This window comes from Mustela nigripes, chromosome 10 (assembly GCF_022355385.1).
Source record: "Mustela nigripes isolate SB6536 chromosome 10, MUSNIG.SB6536, whole genome shotgun sequence".
Classification (NCBI taxonomy): domain Eukaryota; kingdom Metazoa; phylum Chordata; class Mammalia; order Carnivora; family Mustelidae; genus Mustela; species Mustela nigripes.
This window is the reverse complement of record NC_081566.1, coordinates 18,790,967-18,812,124: the sequence shown is the minus strand read 5'-3', so window position 1 is coordinate 18,812,124 and position 21,158 is coordinate 18,790,967. Positions and strand designations below refer to the sequence as shown.

At 36.4% G+C, this 21,158-nt stretch overlaps 1 protein-coding gene across 1 annotated transcript in view; it reads left to right on the top strand.

Moving 5' to 3' along the window:
- SHCBP1L (SHC binding and spindle associated 1 like) overlaps nt 1-20,900 on the top strand; it is a 34,073-nt gene extending 13,173 nt beyond the window's left edge. Inside the window, exons 6-10 of the mRNA XM_059412739.1 lie at nt 9,403-9,508; nt 14,688-14,841; nt 16,328-16,578; nt 17,499-17,621; nt 18,435-20,900. Coding sequence (XP_059268722.1) covers nt 9,403-9,508; nt 14,688-14,841; nt 16,328-16,578; nt 17,499-17,621; nt 18,435-18,686 — 886 coding nt within the window. The 3' untranslated portion in view covers nt 18,687-20,900. The remainder of the gene's footprint in view (nt 1-9,402; nt 9,509-14,687; nt 14,842-16,327; nt 16,579-17,498; nt 17,622-18,434) is intronic.
- Nucleotides 20,901-21,158: the final 258 nt, after the last annotated feature.

Below are 21,158 nucleotides of genomic sequence, written 5' to 3'. Positions count from 1 at the left end.
AATAAAACCCTTAAAAATCGTAATAATAATGTTGAGGATTTTCCAAAATTAAATGTAGACACCAAACCATAGATCCAGGAAGCTCAGAGAATACCAGGAATGATAAATACCAGAAATCTACACATAGGCATATCATATTCAAACTGAAGAAAACTATACATAAAGAAGCTGAGGAGGAAAAGAACACCTTATCGATGGTGAACAAGAATAAGAATTAAAATGCATTTCTTATAATCATGCAAGCAAGATAAGAGAGGAGTGAAATATTCAAAGCATTAAAGGAATACCAACCTACAATTCTATATATTTGGTGAAAATATTTTTCAAAAGTGAAACAATAATAGCTCTTTAGACAGAAAGAAAAAGAAAAAAAAAAAAAACTTGGGGGGATGTATCACCTTGCAAGAAAAATGAAAAGTTCTTTAGAGAAGAAAATTGCTAAAGGTCAGAAACACAGATCTATGTATAGGAAGGAAGAAGAGATTTGGAGAAAGAATAAATAAAGGTAAATTAAAATATTTTATTTTTCTTTATCTCAATTTATTAAGAAGACACCATTTCATACTAGTTATGATGGTATTGGGTGATAGTGTACATATTGTGTAAAATAAGTGACAGTAATATACTGAGGGAAGAAATGGGACTACTCTGTTAAAAAGTACCTGTACTATATACGAAGTAGCATAGTGTTATTTGAAGGTGGACTAAAATTAGTTTAAAATGTATATTGCAAGACTTCAGCCACCAAGCATGTGCCATGAGACAGCTTTTCTGTGACAGAATGGTGCCAAGCACACCACAAGGGTCTCCGCCAGTGGAGGGAAGCAGTCCATGCATTGCCAGGCCCTTTAAGATTTGGAGTTTTGAATCCCAGCCCTGTGACAGAGATAAAACACAGGAGAACTTGGATGTCACGTGGGCTGACAGGTTGAGGGCAGTGATCTGAAAAAAGCCTAGGACATATGAGAGGATATTGTTTGCTTTTCTGTGAGAGCATCCTGAACACCTATGGCTGAGTTTCCCTCCCTGGGGAAAAGAGCACAGGGTGACACCATCTCTCCCCCACCTCTACTAGCATGGATGGACTTCAGAGAGAAACCCAGTACATCCAGTGGACGCTGGAGTGGCTTGTACAAAACCCTGCCCCCTCTTGCACTCAGCAGGAGATTCTTTGCAAAGGCAGGTCTGATTGTGAACCAGCTCAGAAGGCCCGTCCCTCAGAAGACCAACACCCTAACCTCATCCCTGCATGTTCCAGGTCTGTTGACCATAGAGTACTCCAGAGTGTCAGCCCAGTTCTGGTGGAAATAGGACCAGGCTGGCTGGCTTTCTTTCCTTCTTTCTTTCAATTTTATTACTTTATTATTTAATTTCTTATATATTCTTTTTTGTTTCTTTTTCCTTTGGTGTCAGACTTATGGTTTTTTTGTTCATTTGTTGATATGTTTTATTATTTTTTTTAAATCAGGCTTTTTTATTTTCTTTTTTCTTTCTTTTGTATTCTTTAGAATTGGGCTTATAGGTTTTTGTTTCCTTTTGCCTTTTTTCTTTTTTTGGTTCCTTTTCTCTTTTCTTAGATCAGATATATTTTTTAAATTTATCAGGTTTAACAATCCAAGCACACCTAGTTAAAGGTCTGAATACTGCCCTCTACAAGCAAAAAGGAACTCTGTAGAGGACTGACCTGTGGGAAAGAGCAGCCAAAACACAACAGCAGAGAGCACACAGCATACACAGAAACACGTCCTGAAGCACCCTGAACATTGTATGACCCCTTCTTAATATAGTATTACTCTCAAGAGCAGAAATAAAACAAGCTTTCAGGGGCGCCTGGGTGGCTCAGTGGGTTAAGCCACTGCCTTCGGCTCAGGTCATGATCTCAGGGTCCTGGGATCAAGTCCCGCATCGGGCTCTCTGCTCAGCAGGGAGCCTGCTTCCTCCTCTCTCTCTCTACCTGCCTCTCTGCCTACTTGTAATCTCTCTCTGTCAAATAAATAAATAAAATCTTAAAAAAAAAAAAAAATTTAAAAAAAAAAAAAAAACCAAGCTTTCATAACATGCAAAAGACAGAAACCTAGACGTAATGACAAAATGGAGGAATTCTCCTCAGAAGAAAAGTCAAGAAGAAATCACACCCAGGGATTTTCTCAAAACAGATATAAGCAATGTACCTAAATAAAAATTTAGAACAGTCATAAGAATACTAGCTGGGCTTGAAAGAAGCATAAAGACACCAGAGAAACCCTGGCTGCAAAGACAAAAGACCTAAAACCAGTCAGGTCAAAGTAAAAAATGCTTGAACTGAGATGCAAAATCAACTGGATGCAATCACAATGAGGATGGAAAAAACAGAAGAACAAACAGGTAATACAGAAGATAAAATTATAGAAAATAAGTTGAAAAGGAAAAGAAAACTATTAGATTATGAATACAGATTTAGGGAACTCAGTGATTCCACAAAACACAATAATATCCATACATAGGAGTCCCAGAAGAAGAGGAGAAAAGGGGGAAGAAAGTTTATTTGGGAAAATTATGGCTGAGAATTTCTCTAATCTGGGGATGGAAATAGGCATTCAAGTGCAAAAGGTACAGAAAACTCCCCTCAAAATCAACAAAAACAGGCCAACACAAAGACATATATTGAAACTTGCAAAATACAAAGAGAATTCTGAAAGCAGCTAGGGACAAAAAGTCCCAAACCTATAAGGGTACCTACATAAGGTTAGCAGCAGACCTGTCCACAGAAATTTAACAGGCCAGAAAAAAATGACATGATCTATTCAAGGTGCTAAATTGGAAAAATATGCAGCCAAGAATACTTTAGCCAGCAAAGCCGTCATTCAGAATAGAATGAGAGAGCGTGAGTTTCCAAGACAAGCAAAAGCTAAAGGAATTCTGAACACTAAATGAGCTCTGCAAACAATATTAAAGGGGACCCTCTGAGCAGGAGTGACCAAAAGCAATAAAAGACTAGAAAGGAACAGAAACAATCTGCAGGAACAGCGAATTTACAGGTAATGCAATGGCACTAAATTCATATCTGTCAATAATTAATCTGAATGTAAATGGACTCAATGCTATAATAAAAAGACCTGGGATATCAGAATGGATTTAAAAAAAAAAAAAAAAAAAAAGCAAGACCCATCAATATTCTACTTACAAGAGAGTAATTTTAGACCCAAAGACACCTCTCGATTAAAAGAGATGGGGTAGAGAACCATCTATCATCATGCTGGTGGACATCAAAAGAAAGAGGGAGGGTCACCTGGGTGGCTCATTCACTAAGCGCCTTCGGTGTGGGTCATAATCCCAGGGTCCTGGGATCAAGCCCCGAGTTGGGCTCCCTGCCCAGCAGGAAGCTTGCTTCTCCCTCTCCCACTCCCCCTGCTTATGTTCCCTCTCTCACCGTGTCTCTCTCAAATAAATGAATAAAATCTTAAAAAAGAAAAAAGAAAGAGGGAGTAGTCATACTTCTATTAGATAAACTAGATTTTTTAAAAAAGACTGTAATAAGAGATGAAGAAGGCCTCTATATCATAAAAAAGGTATCTATCCAACAAGAAGACCTAACAGTTGTAAATATTTATGCCCTCAACTTGGGAGCAGGCAGATATACAAATCAATTAATAATAAACTTAAAGAAACTCAATACAGTAACAGTAGAGGACTTTAACTCCCCATTCAGCAAATGGACAGATCATCTAAGCAGAAGATCAACAAGGAAACAATGACTTTGAATGACACTCTGGACCAGATGGACTTCACAGACATATTCAGAACATTTAATCCTAAACTAGCAGAATACACATTCTTTTTGAGTGCACATGGAACACTCTCCAGAATAGATTGCATACTGAGTCACAAATCAGGCCTCAACAAGTACAAAAGGATTGAAATCATACCATGCATATTTTAAGACCACAGTGCTATGAAACTTGAAGCCAACCACAAGAAGAAATTTGGAAAGACCACAAATACATGGAGGTAAAAGATCATCCTACTAAAAATGAGTGGGTTAACTAGGAAACTAAAGAAGAAATAAAAAATACATGGGAGCAAATGAAACTAAAAGCACAACAGTCAAAAACCTATGGGACACAGCAAAGCTGATCAAACGAGGGAAGTATATAGCCATATAGGTCTTAAGTAGTTTGAAATACACAACCTAACCTTATACCTAAAGGAGCTGGAAAAAGAACAGCTAGTAAAGTCTAAAAGATTAAGATTAGAGCAGAAATAAAGGATACAGCTATCAAAAAAAAAAACAGATCAATGAAACTAGGAGCTAGTTCTTTGAAAGAATTAACAAAATTGATGAATCCCTAGCTAGACTTACCAAAAAGAAAAGAGAAAGGACTCAAATTAATAAAATCATGAAAGAGGAGAGATCATAACCAACAACACAGAAATACAAACAATTATAAGAGAATATTATGAGCAATTATATGCCAACAAATTGGGCAGTCTGAAAGAAATGGATAAATTCCTAGAAACACAAGAAACCTTCCAAAACTGAAACAAGAAGAAATAGAAAATTTGAACAGATCCATAATCAGCAAAGAAATTGAATCAGTAATAAAAAAAAATTCCCAACAAACAAGAGTCTAGGGTTGGATGGCTTCGCAGGGGAATTCTACCAAACCTTTAAAGAAGAATTAATACCTATTCTCCTTTCCAAAAAATAGAAATGGAAGGAAAACTTCCAAATTCATTCTGTGAGGCCAGCATTACCTTGATCCCCAAACCAGACAAAGAACCCACTAAAAAGGAGTATTACAGACCAATATCCCTGATGATCATGGATACAAAACTTCTCAACAAGGGCGCCTGGGTGGCTCAGTGGGTTAAGCCTCTGCCTTCAGCTCAGGTCATGATCTCAGGGTCTGGGATCGAGGCCCGCATCGGGCTCTCTGCTCAGTGGGGAGCCTGTTTCCCCCTCTCTCTCTGCCTGCCTCTCGGCCTACCTGTGACCTCTCTCTCTCTCAAATAAATAAATAAAATCTTTAAAAAAAAAAAAAAAAAAAAAACTTCTCAACAAGAATCCAACAGTACATTAAAAGGATTATTCACCATGATCAAGTGGAATTTATTCCTGGGAGGCAAGGGTGGTTCAAAGTCCACAAACCAATCAATATGATTGATATTAATAAAGGATTAGAACATTAATAAAGGATAAGAACCATATGATCCATGAGGCACCGGGGTGGCTCAGTGGGTTAAAGCCTCTGCCTTCAGCTCAGGTCATGATCTCAGGGTCCTGGGATCGAGCCCCACATCGGGCTCTCTGCTCAGCAGGAAGCCTGCTTCTCCATCTCTCTCTGCCTGCCTCTCTGCCTACTTGTGATCTCTGTCAAATAAATAAGTAAAATCCTTAAAAAACTTTTTAAGAAGAACCATATGATCCTCTCAATAGATGCAGAAAAAAATTTGAAAAAATATAGCATCCTTGATTTAAAAAAAAACAAACCCTCAAGAAAGTAGGGAAATAAAAGATATACAGAAATGGAAACAAAAGATGTAATAAAAGATAAAAGTTTAGAAAAGAAGTAAAACTCTTTGCAGGTAACATAATTGCCTACATAGAAAATCTCAAAGAATCATTATCATCATCACCATCATCATCATCATCAACAACAACAACAGTAATAAAACCCTGGAACCAACGACTATAGCAAGGTTAACATTTTAAATCCCTTGCTTTCTTATATATCAGTAATAATTTGAAATTTTTAAAATATCATTTAAAATAAAGCCAAAAAATTAAATATTTAGGTATAAATCTAACAAAATATGTATAGGATCTACATGTGGAAAACTACAAAACTATGATGGCAGAGAAAATGTAAATGAGAGATATTATCTATCAATATTGTTAAATGTCATTTCCTCCCAACCTGATGTAGATTCACTGCAATCCTAATGAAAATCCCAGCAAGCTATTTTGTAGGTATTGACTATTTCTAAAATTCATATGGAAAGGCTAAAAGCCTACAAGAGCTAACATAGTACTGAAGAAGAATAAAGTGAGAGTACTCATATTACCCAATTGTAAGGCTTGTTGTAAAACTATAGTAATCAAGAAAGCACAGTATTGGTGCTTAGATACATAAACCAATGGAACAGAAAAAAAGAGTCCATAAATAGATCCACACAAATATAGTGAGTGGGCTGAACTTTGATAAAGGAGCAGAGAAAATTCAATGGAGAAAGAATATTATTTTTAACAAATGGTGCTATAGAGTAATTAATTGGATATCCATATGCAAAAAGATGAGTGTAAACACAAACCTCACATCTTCACAAAAATTAACTCAAAATGATCCAATGACCTAAATATAAAATAAAACTGTAAGACTTGAATAAATCATAGAGGAAAACATAGGTGATCTTGGATTGACAATGAGGTTTTTTTTTTAGGTAAAACACTGACAATATGATCTGTAAGAGAAAAACATCGAGAAATTGGACTTTTATATTAAAAGTAAAAAATTTATGCTCTGTGAAAGACACTGTTAAGAGAATTAAAGATAAGGCAAAACTTTGAAGAAAATATTTGTAAAATACATATCTGATAAAAGTTTTGTATCTAAGATACAAAGATTCTTAAAATTCATTGTGAGTAACAGCCCAATTAAAAATGGACATTCTGGGGGCACCTGGGTGGCTCAGTTGGTTAAGCCGCTGCCTTCGGCTCGGGTCATGATCCCAGGGTCCTGGGATCAAGTCCCACATCGGACTCCTTGCTCGGCGGCGGGGAGCCTGCTTCTCTCTCTCGCTGCCTCTGCCTGCCTCTCTGCCTGCTTGTGTGTACTCTCTGTCTCTCTCTCTCTGGCAAATAAATAAAATCTCTAAAAAAAACAATGGACATTCTGAACAAACACCTCACCAGAGAAGATATACAAATGGAAAAAAAAAAAACCCTGACAATACCAATTGCTGGCATGGTTGTGGAACAAGAACTCTCATTTATTGTTGATTGGAATGCAAAACAGTACAGCTTTTTTGGAAGATAGTTTCTTAAAAGCTTAGTGTGATCTACGCATATGAACCAGCAATAGTGCTCCTAGTTGATATTTAACCAACTGAGTTGAAAACTTACATCCACGTAGAAACCTGCACAGAAATAAAAAAGGGTTACTAAGGAATACTCCAAACAATTATATGCCAGAAAATTAGATCACCAGATCAAGTGGACACATTCCTGAAAAGATAAAATCTACCCAAACTGACTCAAGACAAAACAGAAAACCTGAGTGGGACCTATAACAAGTGAGGAGATAAAATTAGCGGATTATAAACTACCCACAAAGAAAAGCCAAAGACCAGATGTCTTCACTGGTGAATTTCATCAAATATTTAAAGGTTTGACACCAATTCTTTACAAACTTCAAAAAAGTAGAAGGAAACACTTACCCACCTCATTCAGTGAAGCCACTATTATTCCCCTGATACCAAAACTAGAAAAACATCACAAGAAAACTACAGAATAATATCCCTTATGAATATAGATGAAAAATAATATACTAACAAACTGATCCACTTAAAATGGATCAGACTATGAGTAAGTTGGATTTATTCCAAGGTTGTGAGGTTGGTTTAACACATAAAAATGAATCAATATAGTGCACCATTATTAATTAAAAAAAAAAAAGCCACACCTCAATAGACATGGAAGAAGAATCTGACAAAATTCAGTGCTTTCATGATAAAAATTTTCAAAAATCTTGGAATAGAAGGGATATTTTTCAGCCCATAAAAGGCCATCTATGAAAAATCTTTAAATCCTACTTAGAGGTGAAAGAATGGATGTTTCCCCACTAAGATCCGGAAGAAGATAAGGATGTCTACTCTTACCACTTCTATTCAAATTGTACTGGAGGTTGCAGCTAGAGCAATAGGCAAGAAAAAAGCCATCCAGATTGGAAAGGAAGAAGTAATAAAATTACGTCTATTTGCAGATGACATGATTTTTGCATACAGAAAATCCAGTAATGAAATACTGCTCAGCAATATAAACAAAATGCTGATACACAAAATAACATCATGGATCTCAAAACAGACTGAATGAAAAAAAGCCAGACACAAAAGAGTACATCATATATTATGTCACTTTAAAATTTCATTTAAAAAATCCAAGAAAGGGAAATAAATCTATGACAGAAAGTAGATCAATGGTTGCCGGGGAATAGGTGTGGAGGATTGACTGCAAAGATGAATGAAGGAACCTAACAGTGTGATGGGAATGTTCTATATCTTGATTATTTTGATTGAGTTAAGTGGGTATACACATTTGTGGAACTTCGTGGAATGGTTTACTTAAAATGAGTGTTATATAAATTATACCTTAATAAATTTGATTTTAAAAAAACCCACTGATACATACTTTTGATTTTAAAACTAGGATTGCATGATAAACTACTGTATTTCCTGAACGTAGGATGCTGTACTCTTTGAGCAGCTAGTGATCAGGTATATGGTGAAGAAATGTGTGAGTAGTTCTCTTTCTCAAGATCATAATCACTTGCTTAAATAGGTATAAAAATGCTGAATGGCTTTACTTTTGAAATGTTCAATGAAACTTTTGAAGCTGAAACATATTGGTACTAAAGCTGCTTTCCAGGAGTGTCAAGCAGTAATGTGCTGTAGAGAACCCAAAATATGACACCTAAGGAGATTATTAGTAAAGCTACATATGTTGGTAAAGGAGTGACCCTTTCAGCTGATAGTAATGATAAAAAATTATACTCAAACTTTCTTTCTTTTGATAACACTTACATGATTAAGAGTTAGGAAACAGGAATTGTAAAGAAGAGCAGAAAGACAAGAAAGAGTGGAATCAGAAGTGCTGAAGAGCAAACAATAATAATTAAAAACACACACATACAACTCAGAGAGAAGCTAGAATTGTTCTATTGGGAGGCTGCAGTCAACGTATCTATGGAGACCGTATCCTTTGAAACAAAACACTTTGTTAGTTGAACACAGTATCTAAAATCGGGCATTTCTCTAAACATTTTTATGCCTCAGTATCGGAGACCTAATTGATCTTTGCTTTGTTTTGAGTCCACAACTCAGTGGACTATGTAAGTATAATCAGGAAAATTTTCTACTGTATTAAAGATTTGAGGTGACAGGTGTTGATTTTAGTGGGTTACATACAGATTTCCAGGTACAAACCATGAAAATGAAAAGATTTTAGAGTTAGAGAGTGTAAACATTCAGTTATCTAAAAGATTTTAATTATTCCATTGCTCTCAAGTTGCTCATTGCTCTCAAGGAGCTTAAAATAAGTGAAATCTACTTCTCAAAGATGCTTGGTGCCAAGTTTTATTTTCTAAGCAAGCATAGCTTGAGTCTTGTTCAGGTTAATATCATCATAATAAATGTTTTCAACTCTAGAGTTCATGGGCCTTTTTTCCCAAGAATTCTGAGGCGCCGGAAGGGAAAAAGAGATTTTGGAAAGACTATAACACATATTGTGGCAAAAGTGATGACTACTGACATGGTAAGAAATACACTTTATCCCTATTTGTTCATTTAAGTTGTAGTTGTGTATAATCAAAAAAGAAGTTATTTGAGGGTAGGATACTCATCTGACATTAATGCTTTCTTTCTCCTATTACATCCGCTTCAGTGATTAGCATATAATCAGTACTAAATAAATAAATGTCAGCAACTATTTACTGAGTACAAACCTTATTGCTAGGCACTATGCTGGTAGTAACTATGGAAAGGATAGGAGACAAATATGAGAAAGCCTGCTTTTGAGGGTGATACCATTTTGAACCAGGTCCATGGTCTTGCTGCTTCATACATTTGAGAAGTTATTGAAGGATAGTTTTGCTAGATATAGAATTCTTGGTTAACAGTACCTACCCCCCTTAAATATGTCATCCCACTGTTTTCAGGCTTCCGTGACTTCTGTTAGGAAATCAGCCATTAATCCTATTGCCAATTCCCTATATATCGAATTGCTTCTCTTTCACTGCTTTCAAGATTCTTTGACTTTCAACAGTTTGATTATATGTGTTGGTTTGGCTTGTGTTTATCCTACTTGATGCCCATTAAGCTTCTTGGATATGTAGATTCACAAATTTCAACAAATTTGAAAAGTGTTCAACCATCATTCTTCAAATATTCTTTTTGCTCCTTTCTCTCTTCTCCTTCTGGGACTCCTATAATATGTTTGCTTGTATTCTTGATGGTGTATCACTGGTCTCGTCAACATTGTTTACTTTTCCTTGTGTTTTTTTTTCCATCTGCTCCTGACACTGGATATTTTAATCATCTTGTCTTCAAATTTGTTGATTCTTTCTTCTTCCCATTCAAATATGGTATCTAAGCCTCTCTAGTGAGTTTGTTGTTGTTAATTTCAGCTATTGTGATTTTCAACAATAGAATTTCCATTTGGTTCTTTTTGTAATTTTTATTTCATTATTGATATTGTCATTTTGTTCATTGCCCTTCTGGCTCCTTTAGTTTTTTGTCCACGGTTTCTTTTTGCTCTTTGAGCACATTTAAGACAGTTTATTTCAAGTTTTTTGTCTGATAAATCCAAAGGCTTGTCTGGGCTTCCTCAGAGGTGGTTTCTATAAATCTTTTTTCCTGTAAATGGGCCAGTTTCCTGTTTCATTGAATACTTTGTAGCTTTTTTGTTGAAAATTGGCTTTTTGAGTATTATAATCTAATAACTCTGGAAATCAGTCTACCCTATCTCCAGGGTTTGCTCTATTAATTTTTGAGGACTGTGGTTGTCCATATGGTTAGCAAATTTTCCAAACTATTTTTGCAACAGCTGTATTTCTTTTTGCGTGTGGCTACTGAAGTTCTATTATGTAATCTCAGCAGGTAACCAGTTACCTGACAAATTTCCGTAAACACTGATACTAAGAAACAAAAACAAAAAATATCTCACAGTCTTTGCAAATTAGCTCCGAGCTGAGGCACTCCTTCAAAGCTGAGCCAGGCTGCTTACAACTCTGCCTTGGCTTTCACCTCTTGTTTGCATGGGGCCCAAAGATCAGTGGGAAGCAAAGCTTGGGGTACTTTCAGATCTCTCCTGAGCATGGATCCAGCCCTGGCCATGTGCTTTTCACTCTAGATGTCCTAGTTTATGAGGGAACCCTTATTTCCCCAAGAATCTTCCTTCTCAGCCTCCTCCTCTGCAGACTTTTCCTTTGACCCAGACAGCTATGGGTAGTGTGTGTTTTTAAATGCTTTCATCAAGTGATACCTATATTGCTGCTCAGTTCTGAGGAGGATATTAAACAAGTGAGCTTTGTCAATCCTTCCCCTGAGATACTGCCTGGTCTCAAAATAAATCACACTTTTCCCCCCAAGAAAGAGAGCAAGGGAGCGGCAAAAGGAAATGGAGAGAAAGAATCTTTTTTTTTTTTTTTTTAAAGATTTTATTTATTTGTTTGACAGAGAGAAATCACAAGCAGGCAGAGAGATAGGCAGAGAGAGAGAGGAGGAAGCAGGCTCCCTGCTGAGCAGAGAGCCCGATGCGGGACTCGATCCCAGGACCCTGAGATCATGACCTGAGCCGAAGGCAGCGGCTTAACCCACTGGGCCACCCAGGCGCCCCGAGAGAAAGAATCTTAAGCAGGCTCCATGCCCAGTGTGAATCCTGATGAGGGGCTCCATCTCAACACCCTGATATCAAGACCTGAGCCAAAATCCAGAATCAGATGCTTGACAAAGCTGCCCATCACAACCATACTGTTTTTGAGAATAAGGTTCATATTTCCCCCACCCCGTGCCTGCTTCAGATCAGCAAGCCATAGAAACATGGGCTGTTCTTTCCACAGCTGCTGCCAAGCTGGGGAATAGAAGCTGGTAGGCAGCTAAGCAAAACCACATTTTTTTTCTTTCTACCATATTTTGGCAGCCTCTTCATTAAGCATTTGCATGGTTGCTGTGTTTGATTAGGTTCCAGAGTTCCCAAAATGTTGATTCTGTCATTTTTTCCCCCCAACTTAATATTTGCTTCAGTGGAAGAACCATTTTTTTGCTCTTCATTCCACCATTTCCATGACATCACTTCTCTTTTATATCGTTCTGTTTCCTTCCTAAATGTACTGAGATGTATTCAATTGTTTTCTAAATAATAAAACAGTATACATCCTCAATACCACATCTCTCTTCTTTTACACAGGAGAACTTGACAGATTTATCTGTTTCTACTGCTTTCACATTCATGCCTCTACTCACAGTGATCTTGTTTCTGCCTCCAGAGTATCAGTGAAAATGCCTTTCTGGTCAATGTGGGACCAAGCTGTGGCTAAATGCACTAAGATTGCCATCTCATTTACCGTTCAGCACCCGACATCATCAACGATTTCCTCCTTTCCTGACACCTTGGTGTCCTGATTTTTACCACCTCTTTGGCGACCCCTAGCCTCAGCTTTGAGATTTCTTTTGTTTCTGCCTGTTCTTTTAATGTTTTCATCGTTCCATCCTAGAGTGCTCTCTTTCCCTCTTCAGACAGTCGCGTAGCTAATCTTATCCATTCCTATGCTTAAGTAACTCCCAGATCTTTACACCCAAATGTTAGTCCTATATTCTAGACTCTTATATGCAATCTATTGGATACCTCTGCTTAGTGAGTCCACCAGCATTTCAAATTAACTGGCATCAAAACTAAACTCATTATGTCCCCTCACAAACTTCTTTCTCCTGGGTTTCCTATTTTCATGAATAAGAAAAATATAAATGAGATGGATTTTAGAGTTCTTCCAAATTACTTAGAGGTAATCCTTGTGCTCTCTGCCACCAAAGTATTTAGAATACACACATAAATGAATATAGTAGTTTGCTGAATTAGTAAGGATTATGAGTTCCAAATATATCTGGAAAAAATGTTCACTCTTATCAAATGAGTGAAAATTAAAATGAGGCAGTGAAGATTTTTGCCTATTAAGGTGGCATATATTTTATAAATTTAAAAGATAACCCCATGCTGATGAGTTTACAGCAAAATGAGTTCTCAAGCCAAATTTTAATTGGTTAAACTCTTCAGGAGGGCAATTTAGCAGTATGTCTCCCAAGACACAAAATCTTTTGTACTTGTACAAAAGATTGTACTTTTGTACAATAATTCCCCATCTGTAATTTATCCAAAGAATTAACTAGAGATGAATGTAAGGATTTATTTGTCATAGTATTTTCATAATCTTGAACTGCAAACCATCTAAATAAGAGTAAGAAAATCAACTATGATAAATTGTGATTGCCCATATGATGCATTATTATGTAATGACTAAAAATTAGTCTTTGAAAAGATAAAGACATGGGAAGATATGATGTAATGAAGTCAGGATTCAGTGGTGTCTGTCTGGGTCATGGAGTTGGTTGAGCATCTGACTCTTGGCTTTGTGTTCAGCCTGGAGCTGCTTGAGATTCTCTCCCTCACCTTCTACCCCTCCCACTCATGCTCTCTCTCTGAAATATGTAAGTCTTAAAAAATAAGTCAGGATTCAAAGCCATGTATATGTATGGTATGATATGTTGGTATTATGAGTAACGAGTATATGCATGGGAAAAAGACTGAAAAGGAAATATCTATATATTTTATTTAGCTTAAAATTTCAATTTGTTATGTTTTCATTTGTTTTTCTTCTAACCACTTTATAAGAAAAAAGACAGAGGAATGATAATGCCATTTCTTTTTTTATTATTTTTATTAACATACATTGTATTATTTGCCCCAGGGATACAGGTCTGTGAATCATCAGGCTTACACACTTCATAGCACTCACAATTTCACATACCCTCAATAATGCCAATTCTATAGGGATAAAATAACAGGCATTTTTTCAGAATATATTTTTAGTTTTCAAATTTTGAGAGTTCCCCACTCTTTATGGTACTAATAATGAAGTTCTCTTCCCTTTTCTACTCTTAGTGGATTTAATTGCATATAAATTAACCTGAGAAAAGGCTGAATATGTTTTAATACAGCCTTTCATTTGGTTTTTCTTTTTATAAAGATTTTGTTTATTTATTTGACAGAAAGATGGCAAGTAGGCAGAGAGAGAGAAAAGGAAGCAGGCTCCCCGCTGAGCAGAGAGCCCAATGCGGGGCTCGATCCCAGGACCCTGGGATAGTTAAAAGTCTTATCATAGTTAAAAGATAATTACAATTATCTTTTATTTAGTTCTAGAGTATTTAATATATAAGGTTTTATTGATTGACTAAAATTATAGGATTAGTCTGAGTTAAAGAAAACAAAGTAGTAGACTGCAAAGAGATCTAGTGTCATAAAGTCCTGGATCTAAAGCTTAGATTAGCTGTTCACCAACTCTGTGTCCTTGGGCAAATCATTTTATCTCATTGAGTTTCAAAGTCCTTCACCTGATAAGGGGATATCATTTCCCCTCAAAGAACTGTTGTAAGGCTTGGGAGGTAATATGCTAGTTCAAATTCTGCCTTCTTGGCACATAGTCTTTCATAGCTGTAAAATGATTAGTGATTGTAAAGAATATCCCATTTCACCATTCCCTTAGTTGATGATACTTGGAACAATTTAATGAACATAAAAACATATTTACAGTGTATTACAGTGTAATATACAAGGTAAGTCTTTGAGAAAAGCACACGTCACCAATACGTTAGCTGATTAAAATGACCTGTTTCAGTTTAATTTATTGTTTAAAGTGTACTGTTTTATTTCTTCTTTTCAGGTAAAGGACTTATCTTCAGACACACTTCTCCAACAGCATGATGATTTGGATTTGGCTTTGGATAGTTGTTACAGTGGAGATACAGTAGTTATTTTTCCAGGAGAATATCAAGCTGTAAATCTTGCTTTATTGACTGACGACATCATTATAAAGGGTTAGGGCATCCTTTGCCATCTTTTTATAACAATGTATACTGGAAAAAATTTTATACTATAAACATGATTTACCTAACACAAAAATTCCTTATGTATCTTTTTAATTAAGATTTTCACACGTGCTCATGAGTATATTATCTGTACAGGTGACTTCATTTGGACAAAATGTACCAAAGCAAATCAATGAGACTATTCTCCATGACAGTGTAGCACTACAAACACAGATTCTAAAAAGATCAAAACCACAAAAAAGCCAAAAAACCTATTTGTAATATTTTTACCCAAACTACTTTCTCTTCCTCTATTGTATTTCTTATCACTTTAGTAGAAATAACAGGGGTGCCTGGGTGGCTCAGTGTGTTAAAGCCTCTGCCTTCGGCTTGGGTCATGATCCCAGGGTCCTGGGATCGAGCCCCGCATTGGGCTCTCTGCTCAGCGGGGAGCCTGCTTCCTTTTCTCTCTCTCTCTGCCTACTTGCCATCTTTCTGTCAAATAAATAAACAAAATCTTTATAAAAAGAAAAACCAAATGAAAGGCTGTATTAAAACATATTCAGCCTTTTCTCAGGTTAATTTATATGCAAACTTGCTAAAGTAGAAGAATTTACTAAAATTTCTTTTAGGTTCTGAACCTATTTAGTAACTTTAATTCTGCTGTTTAACATTGAAGTAAGGATGTTCCCACTGTCTGACCAAAAGAAAAAGAACCAGGTGACTGAGGCTTTGCCTATCAATTCAAGAATTGAGCAAAAACTCATTAGATCTTGATGACTGTAACCAGTAGTATTTTGCTGAACTGCATGGGTAATAAGGAGTGTATCTGTCATTTTCAAATCTTAAAGCCTTGAAGCTACGACCCCTTATTTTTGCACTGTTGTTAAATTTAGATGATTGCTTTAACTATTCTAGATCAAAATTGTAGATATGATTTTTTTAAAAGATTTATCTATTTATTTATTAGACAGAGAGACAAGTAGGCAGAGAGGCAGGCAGAGAGAGAGAGGAGGAAGCAGGCTCCCTGCTGAGCAGAGAGCCCGATGCGGAACTTGATCCCAGGACCCTGAGATCATGACCTGAGCCGAAGGCAGCGGCTTAACCTAACCCACTGAGCCACCCAGGTGCCCCAAAATTGTAGATATGATTAATCTTATAACCTAATTCATATGACTGTCTTTTTTAGTCATGGTAAGGTAGTTTTTTTTGTATCTTAGACATTTTGTAAATGACTATTGATTATATAAAGGAAAACTTAGGAAAATGTATTATGGAATAAGTATATTGAATACAGGTACATTTATATTGACTATAAACCCAGATTCTCCCATCATGGCATCAAATATGGACAAAAAATTACATTACAGTTAAGTATATAATTAGATATATTACAAAAAATATGTGAAAAGAAAAAGTATTATTGAATGACTTGACTAAAGGACTTTAAACTTTGGGATTACTGAATTACTTCTGTTTTGTCTCCTTGAATCAGGAGTTGGAAAGAGAGAGGAAATTATGATTACTTCTGAACCTTCTCATGACAGTTTCGTGGTGTCTAAAGCTGATAATGTGAAGCTAATGCATCTATCTTTGATACAACAAGGGACCGTTGATGGTATTGTGGTGGTGGAGTCTGGTCACATGACTCTAGAAAACTGTATATTAAAATGCGAAGGAACAGGAGTGTGTGTTCTTACAGGGGCTGCTCTGACAATTACAGACAGTGAAATAACTGGTGCCCAGGTATTTCCTTTTATAAAGACCGCTTTATTGACAATAAATACCTTGCTGTGCAAAGGATAAGTGACTTCACCTTTGAACTGAGTTATAATAAAGCTTAGAAACTGCTAAAACCAGGACAAGTACAGGGCATCATAGCACACGTAAGGAAAAATGAACTAAGTCCAAAGAATTACTGGCTTTAAATGTGATATTTTTTAGATTTTTTTTTTTTTTATTTGACAGAGAGAGATCACAAGTAGGCAGAGAGGCAGGCAGAGAGGGAGAGAGAGGAGGAAGCAGGCTCCCCGCTGAGCAGAGAGCCCGATGTGGTACTCGATCCCAGAACCCTGAGATCACGACCTGAGCCGAAGGCAGCGGCTCAACCCACTGAGCCACCCAGGTGCCTCAAAATGTGATATTTTTTAAAATCTAGAAATTGCTGGCTACAAAACAGATCACGAGTCAGTTAACTTGTTAACATTTACTTAACTAAGACCACTGAAATACTGCAAAACTAAATGAAAAGATTAAATGATGAAAATAGGATTTAACAGAATTACTTAATTTCCAATAAACTGAGGAAGTTGACATTAGTAGCACTGAGGGAGTTAGAATATATATAAATTTTTATAACAATTGAAAGAATTGCTCTGAAGAGATTTTTGGCTCCCTCCTAAAGACTTCATTTGGGTGGGAAAGCAATCTGACTCAATGAGACTGTGTGACCACAACCCTCCGTCTAGGCCCAATCATCTTCTAACACAGATTGATACTAGTTTTAATGTTTTAAAACATTATCTCTAAAATAAATCATTACACCAATTATTTTTGTGTAACTTAGTGTGTCAAGAGTGGTAAAATAGAATTACAATTTTTAAATCTAAAGAAAATCTTGGAGAGGTGCATGTGTGTTTTGAGATTGTTTTGCTTTTAATTTACAGGGTGCTGGTGTTGAACTGTATCCTGGAAGCATAGCCATTTTAGAAAGGAATGAAATTCATCACTGTAATAACCTCAGAACCAGTGATAATTCAAAAAGCACCTTAGGTGGTGTTAATATGAAGGTATTCTCATATTTCTTAAATATAGAGTTGTTTTAAGAATTATCACAAAAATACTAAAATACTATGTCTAGACAAGGTTTAGTCTGTTATTGATCTGGAAAAGAATAGTAGAGATAATTAAAATATAGTTTAAATGACGGCTGATATAAAATAAGTTTAGCCTTCTAATTTAATAGTTTCAACTTTAATTCTTAGCAGAAAACTGATAAAGTGGATAGTTTGGCTTTTATAAAAATGTTTCAGATTTTTTATTGGGCAGATCTGTAATATGTTTTGGAAAGTAAAGCAAATAAAAAAATAATAAATATATTAAGAAAATTTAAGTCTTTCAAACTTTGTAATGTAATTTAAGCTAGTCAATTAAAATAGCAATAATCTGTAAGTGAAATGTCTTCCCATTCCTTTCTACTATTTGTTCTACTCTTCTAGATCCCTCTCTAGACTTGTGTAGTTGATGAACATTTTCCCTAGAATTCTAGATTAAATATAATTATTTGAAAATTTAGCATTGTCAATATCTGAAATTATTTTTATATTTGTTACATTAAAGCTTTATATATTTTTATGTATATTTTATATTTGTTATATTAAAGCTTTATATATTAAAGTTATACTACATAAAATAAATTGAAAACTTCATTTAGTATTTCAATATTAGAGATTTCCTTGGTTACTGTGACAATAAGCAGTGAGGAAAACACTGCTTGCTTAAAACAGATTGTTGTTTTAAAGAAACATGTAAACCTAAATAAATTCTAGAGTACTTATTTTATAGAAATTATTGAAAACTAATTTCCTTGAATAATTTAACAGGTTCTTCCAGCACCAAAATTGAAGATGACTAATAATCATATTTACAACAATAATGGCTATGGTGTAAGCATTCTTCAACCAACTGAACAATTTTTTATTGTAGCAGAAGAAGCCCTCAACAAAGGGGCAGCTTCAGGGGATAAAAATGATGACAGTATGCTCTCCAGGGTAATGCAGAATCTGAACCTGGAGATGAACAACAATAAAATAGAAGCAAACTTGAAGGGGGATATCAGAATAGTCACAAGTTAAAAGTATGTGGATTTATGTTGTTGATGTTTTATATTTCAGAGATTTGTTTAGTAAATAATTCTCATATCCCAAAGAAATGGTAGTTTTAAATTAAAAACCTATTTAATTAAAAAATATTTAAACATTCTAATGCTTTCATTGGATGATTCATTTTAACTTAAGTAACACTTTTTTTTTTTTAAAGATTTTATTTATTTGACAGAGATCACAAGTAGGCAGAGAGGCAGGCAGAGAGGAAGGGAAGCAGGCTCCCTGCTGAGCAGAGAGCCGGATGCGGGACTCCATCCCAGGACCCTGGGATCATGACCTGAGCCGAAGGCAGAGGCTTTAACCCACTGAGCCACCCAGGCGCCCCCCCAGTAACACTTTTGATATAATTCATACACCATGAAATTCACCCTTTTTTTTTTTTAAAGATTTTATTTATTTATTTGACAGAGATCACAAGTAGGCAGAGAGGCAGGCAGAGAGAAAGGAAGGGAAGCAGGCACCCTGCTGTGCAGACAGCCCCATGCGGGACTCAATGCCAGGACAGGGAGATCATGACCTGAGCAGAAGGCAGCGGCCCAACCCACTGAGCCACCCAGGCGCCCAAAATTCACCCTTTTGAAGTCTATAATTTAACAGTATGTAGTTTATTTTTAGTATTTAGGTACCAACCATCATCACTATTTAATTCCAAAACAATTTGTTTTTAAACATTGTTTTTGATACTCTTAGTTTAGTAAGAAGCATCAGGTGTTCTAAGTAAGTAATAGAAAAAAATTTTATAGCCAATTCTGATTCATTCCCATTTATCCAGCTAGGAACTGGAATAAGGTAAGACAGCACTATAGCACGCACTGTATTAGACACAATTAGGTTCAGCTGCAACTAGGACATCCAAAATGAGAGATAAAGAATACGGAAATATAGAGGCGCCTGGGTGGCTCAGTCCGCTAAGCATCTGCCTGTGTGGCTCATGTCATGATCCTGGGGTCATAGGATATCAAGCCTTGCCTTGGGCTCCCTGCTCAGCAGTCTGCTTCTCCCTCTGCCCCTTCCCCTGCTTGTGCTCTCAAGTAAGTATTTAAAAAATGTTTTAAAAACCTGAAATGTCAGAATTCCATCTTGTCTTACCATTGTATGGTTTCCATTCAAAATCACCACATGGGCCAAGATAGCAAGTTAGCAATAGTTTAAGCCATGGTTTAAATTCCAACCATGCAGCAGGAGAGAGGACCTTCCTACAGTTACACACATTATTCCAACTTTCATGCCTCCCTCCCACTAGAATCTAATTACATGGCTCCACCTAACTACAACTGAAGCTAGAAATTGTGTATTCTTTAAGAGTTAATCTTTAAGTTGGAGAGGTTATGTGTCCTCTAAAATAGGGGCTTCGGGTTTTTTTTAAAGATTTATTTATTTGACAAAGATCACAAGTAGGCAGAGGTAAGCAGAGAGAGGAGGAAGCAGGCACCCTGCCGAGCAGGGTGTATACATCACAGGTCTCAATCCCAGGACCCTGGGATCATGACCCAAGCTGAAGGCAGAGGCTTTAACCCACCGAGCCACCCAGGTGCCCCTGGTGGATCATTTTCTAAGATACAACTAGTGGTCTTTTCTACAAAGCAGTACTTATTTTTGGCTTTAGTATATAAAAGGAAATAAACACTCGGGCTCACACACTTATTTTCCTTCCTCGATTTTTTACTTGATGTTATGTGTAATTTAGGAATGTTTGTCAAAGAAAATATCTTGATTTGAGAGTCAAATAAGGCATGGTTGTTCTTCAGTTTCATCAGGATTCTTTTTTTTTTTTTTTTTTTTTTTTTACACAAGGTCTTGTTCACTGAGTGACATGAGATAATTGCAGGTATTTTCATGGAGGCTTTAACAAGAACGGTCTTTCTATAATCAATTTAATGAGCTGTAAGGGGAGGCATTTTCCCTTCCAATCATCTCCCTCTACCTGTTTTCGGCTCCCAGAAGAGGTGATGGACAAAGGATCTTTTGAGAGCAAAAAGAGCAAGCGCTTTGCATGAGCACAACACGCACTCACCGGTCACCTGCCTTCTGTGTGCTGTCGCCAGTGGTTTCCAACCAATTTCTTTTCCAGGCCCACTTCGAGTACGTTGTTTTCCCTATTCTCAGGTTTCTCAAGCACGCAAAAGCATGTAAGAAATTTAGTATTTCACATCTCCTTTACCTTCCCATCTCTACTTTCCCCTCCAGTGTAACAAATGACAACTTTAAAGATTTAACACCAATTTATCTTCTGTAGGCTAAAGTCTGACATGGGTTTCAGTGGCTTAAATCAAGGTGTTGATAGGAACTTTCTTTCCTGTGCGTTTGGGTAGCTGGTGGGGTTGGTTTTTTTTTTTTTTTTTTTTTTGCAGTTGTAGGATTTAGACGTTTCCCTGGCAGTTGTCAGCTGAGGGCTGCTCCCAGCTTCTGATGGGCAGCTGCGTTCCCTGGGTTATGGCTTCC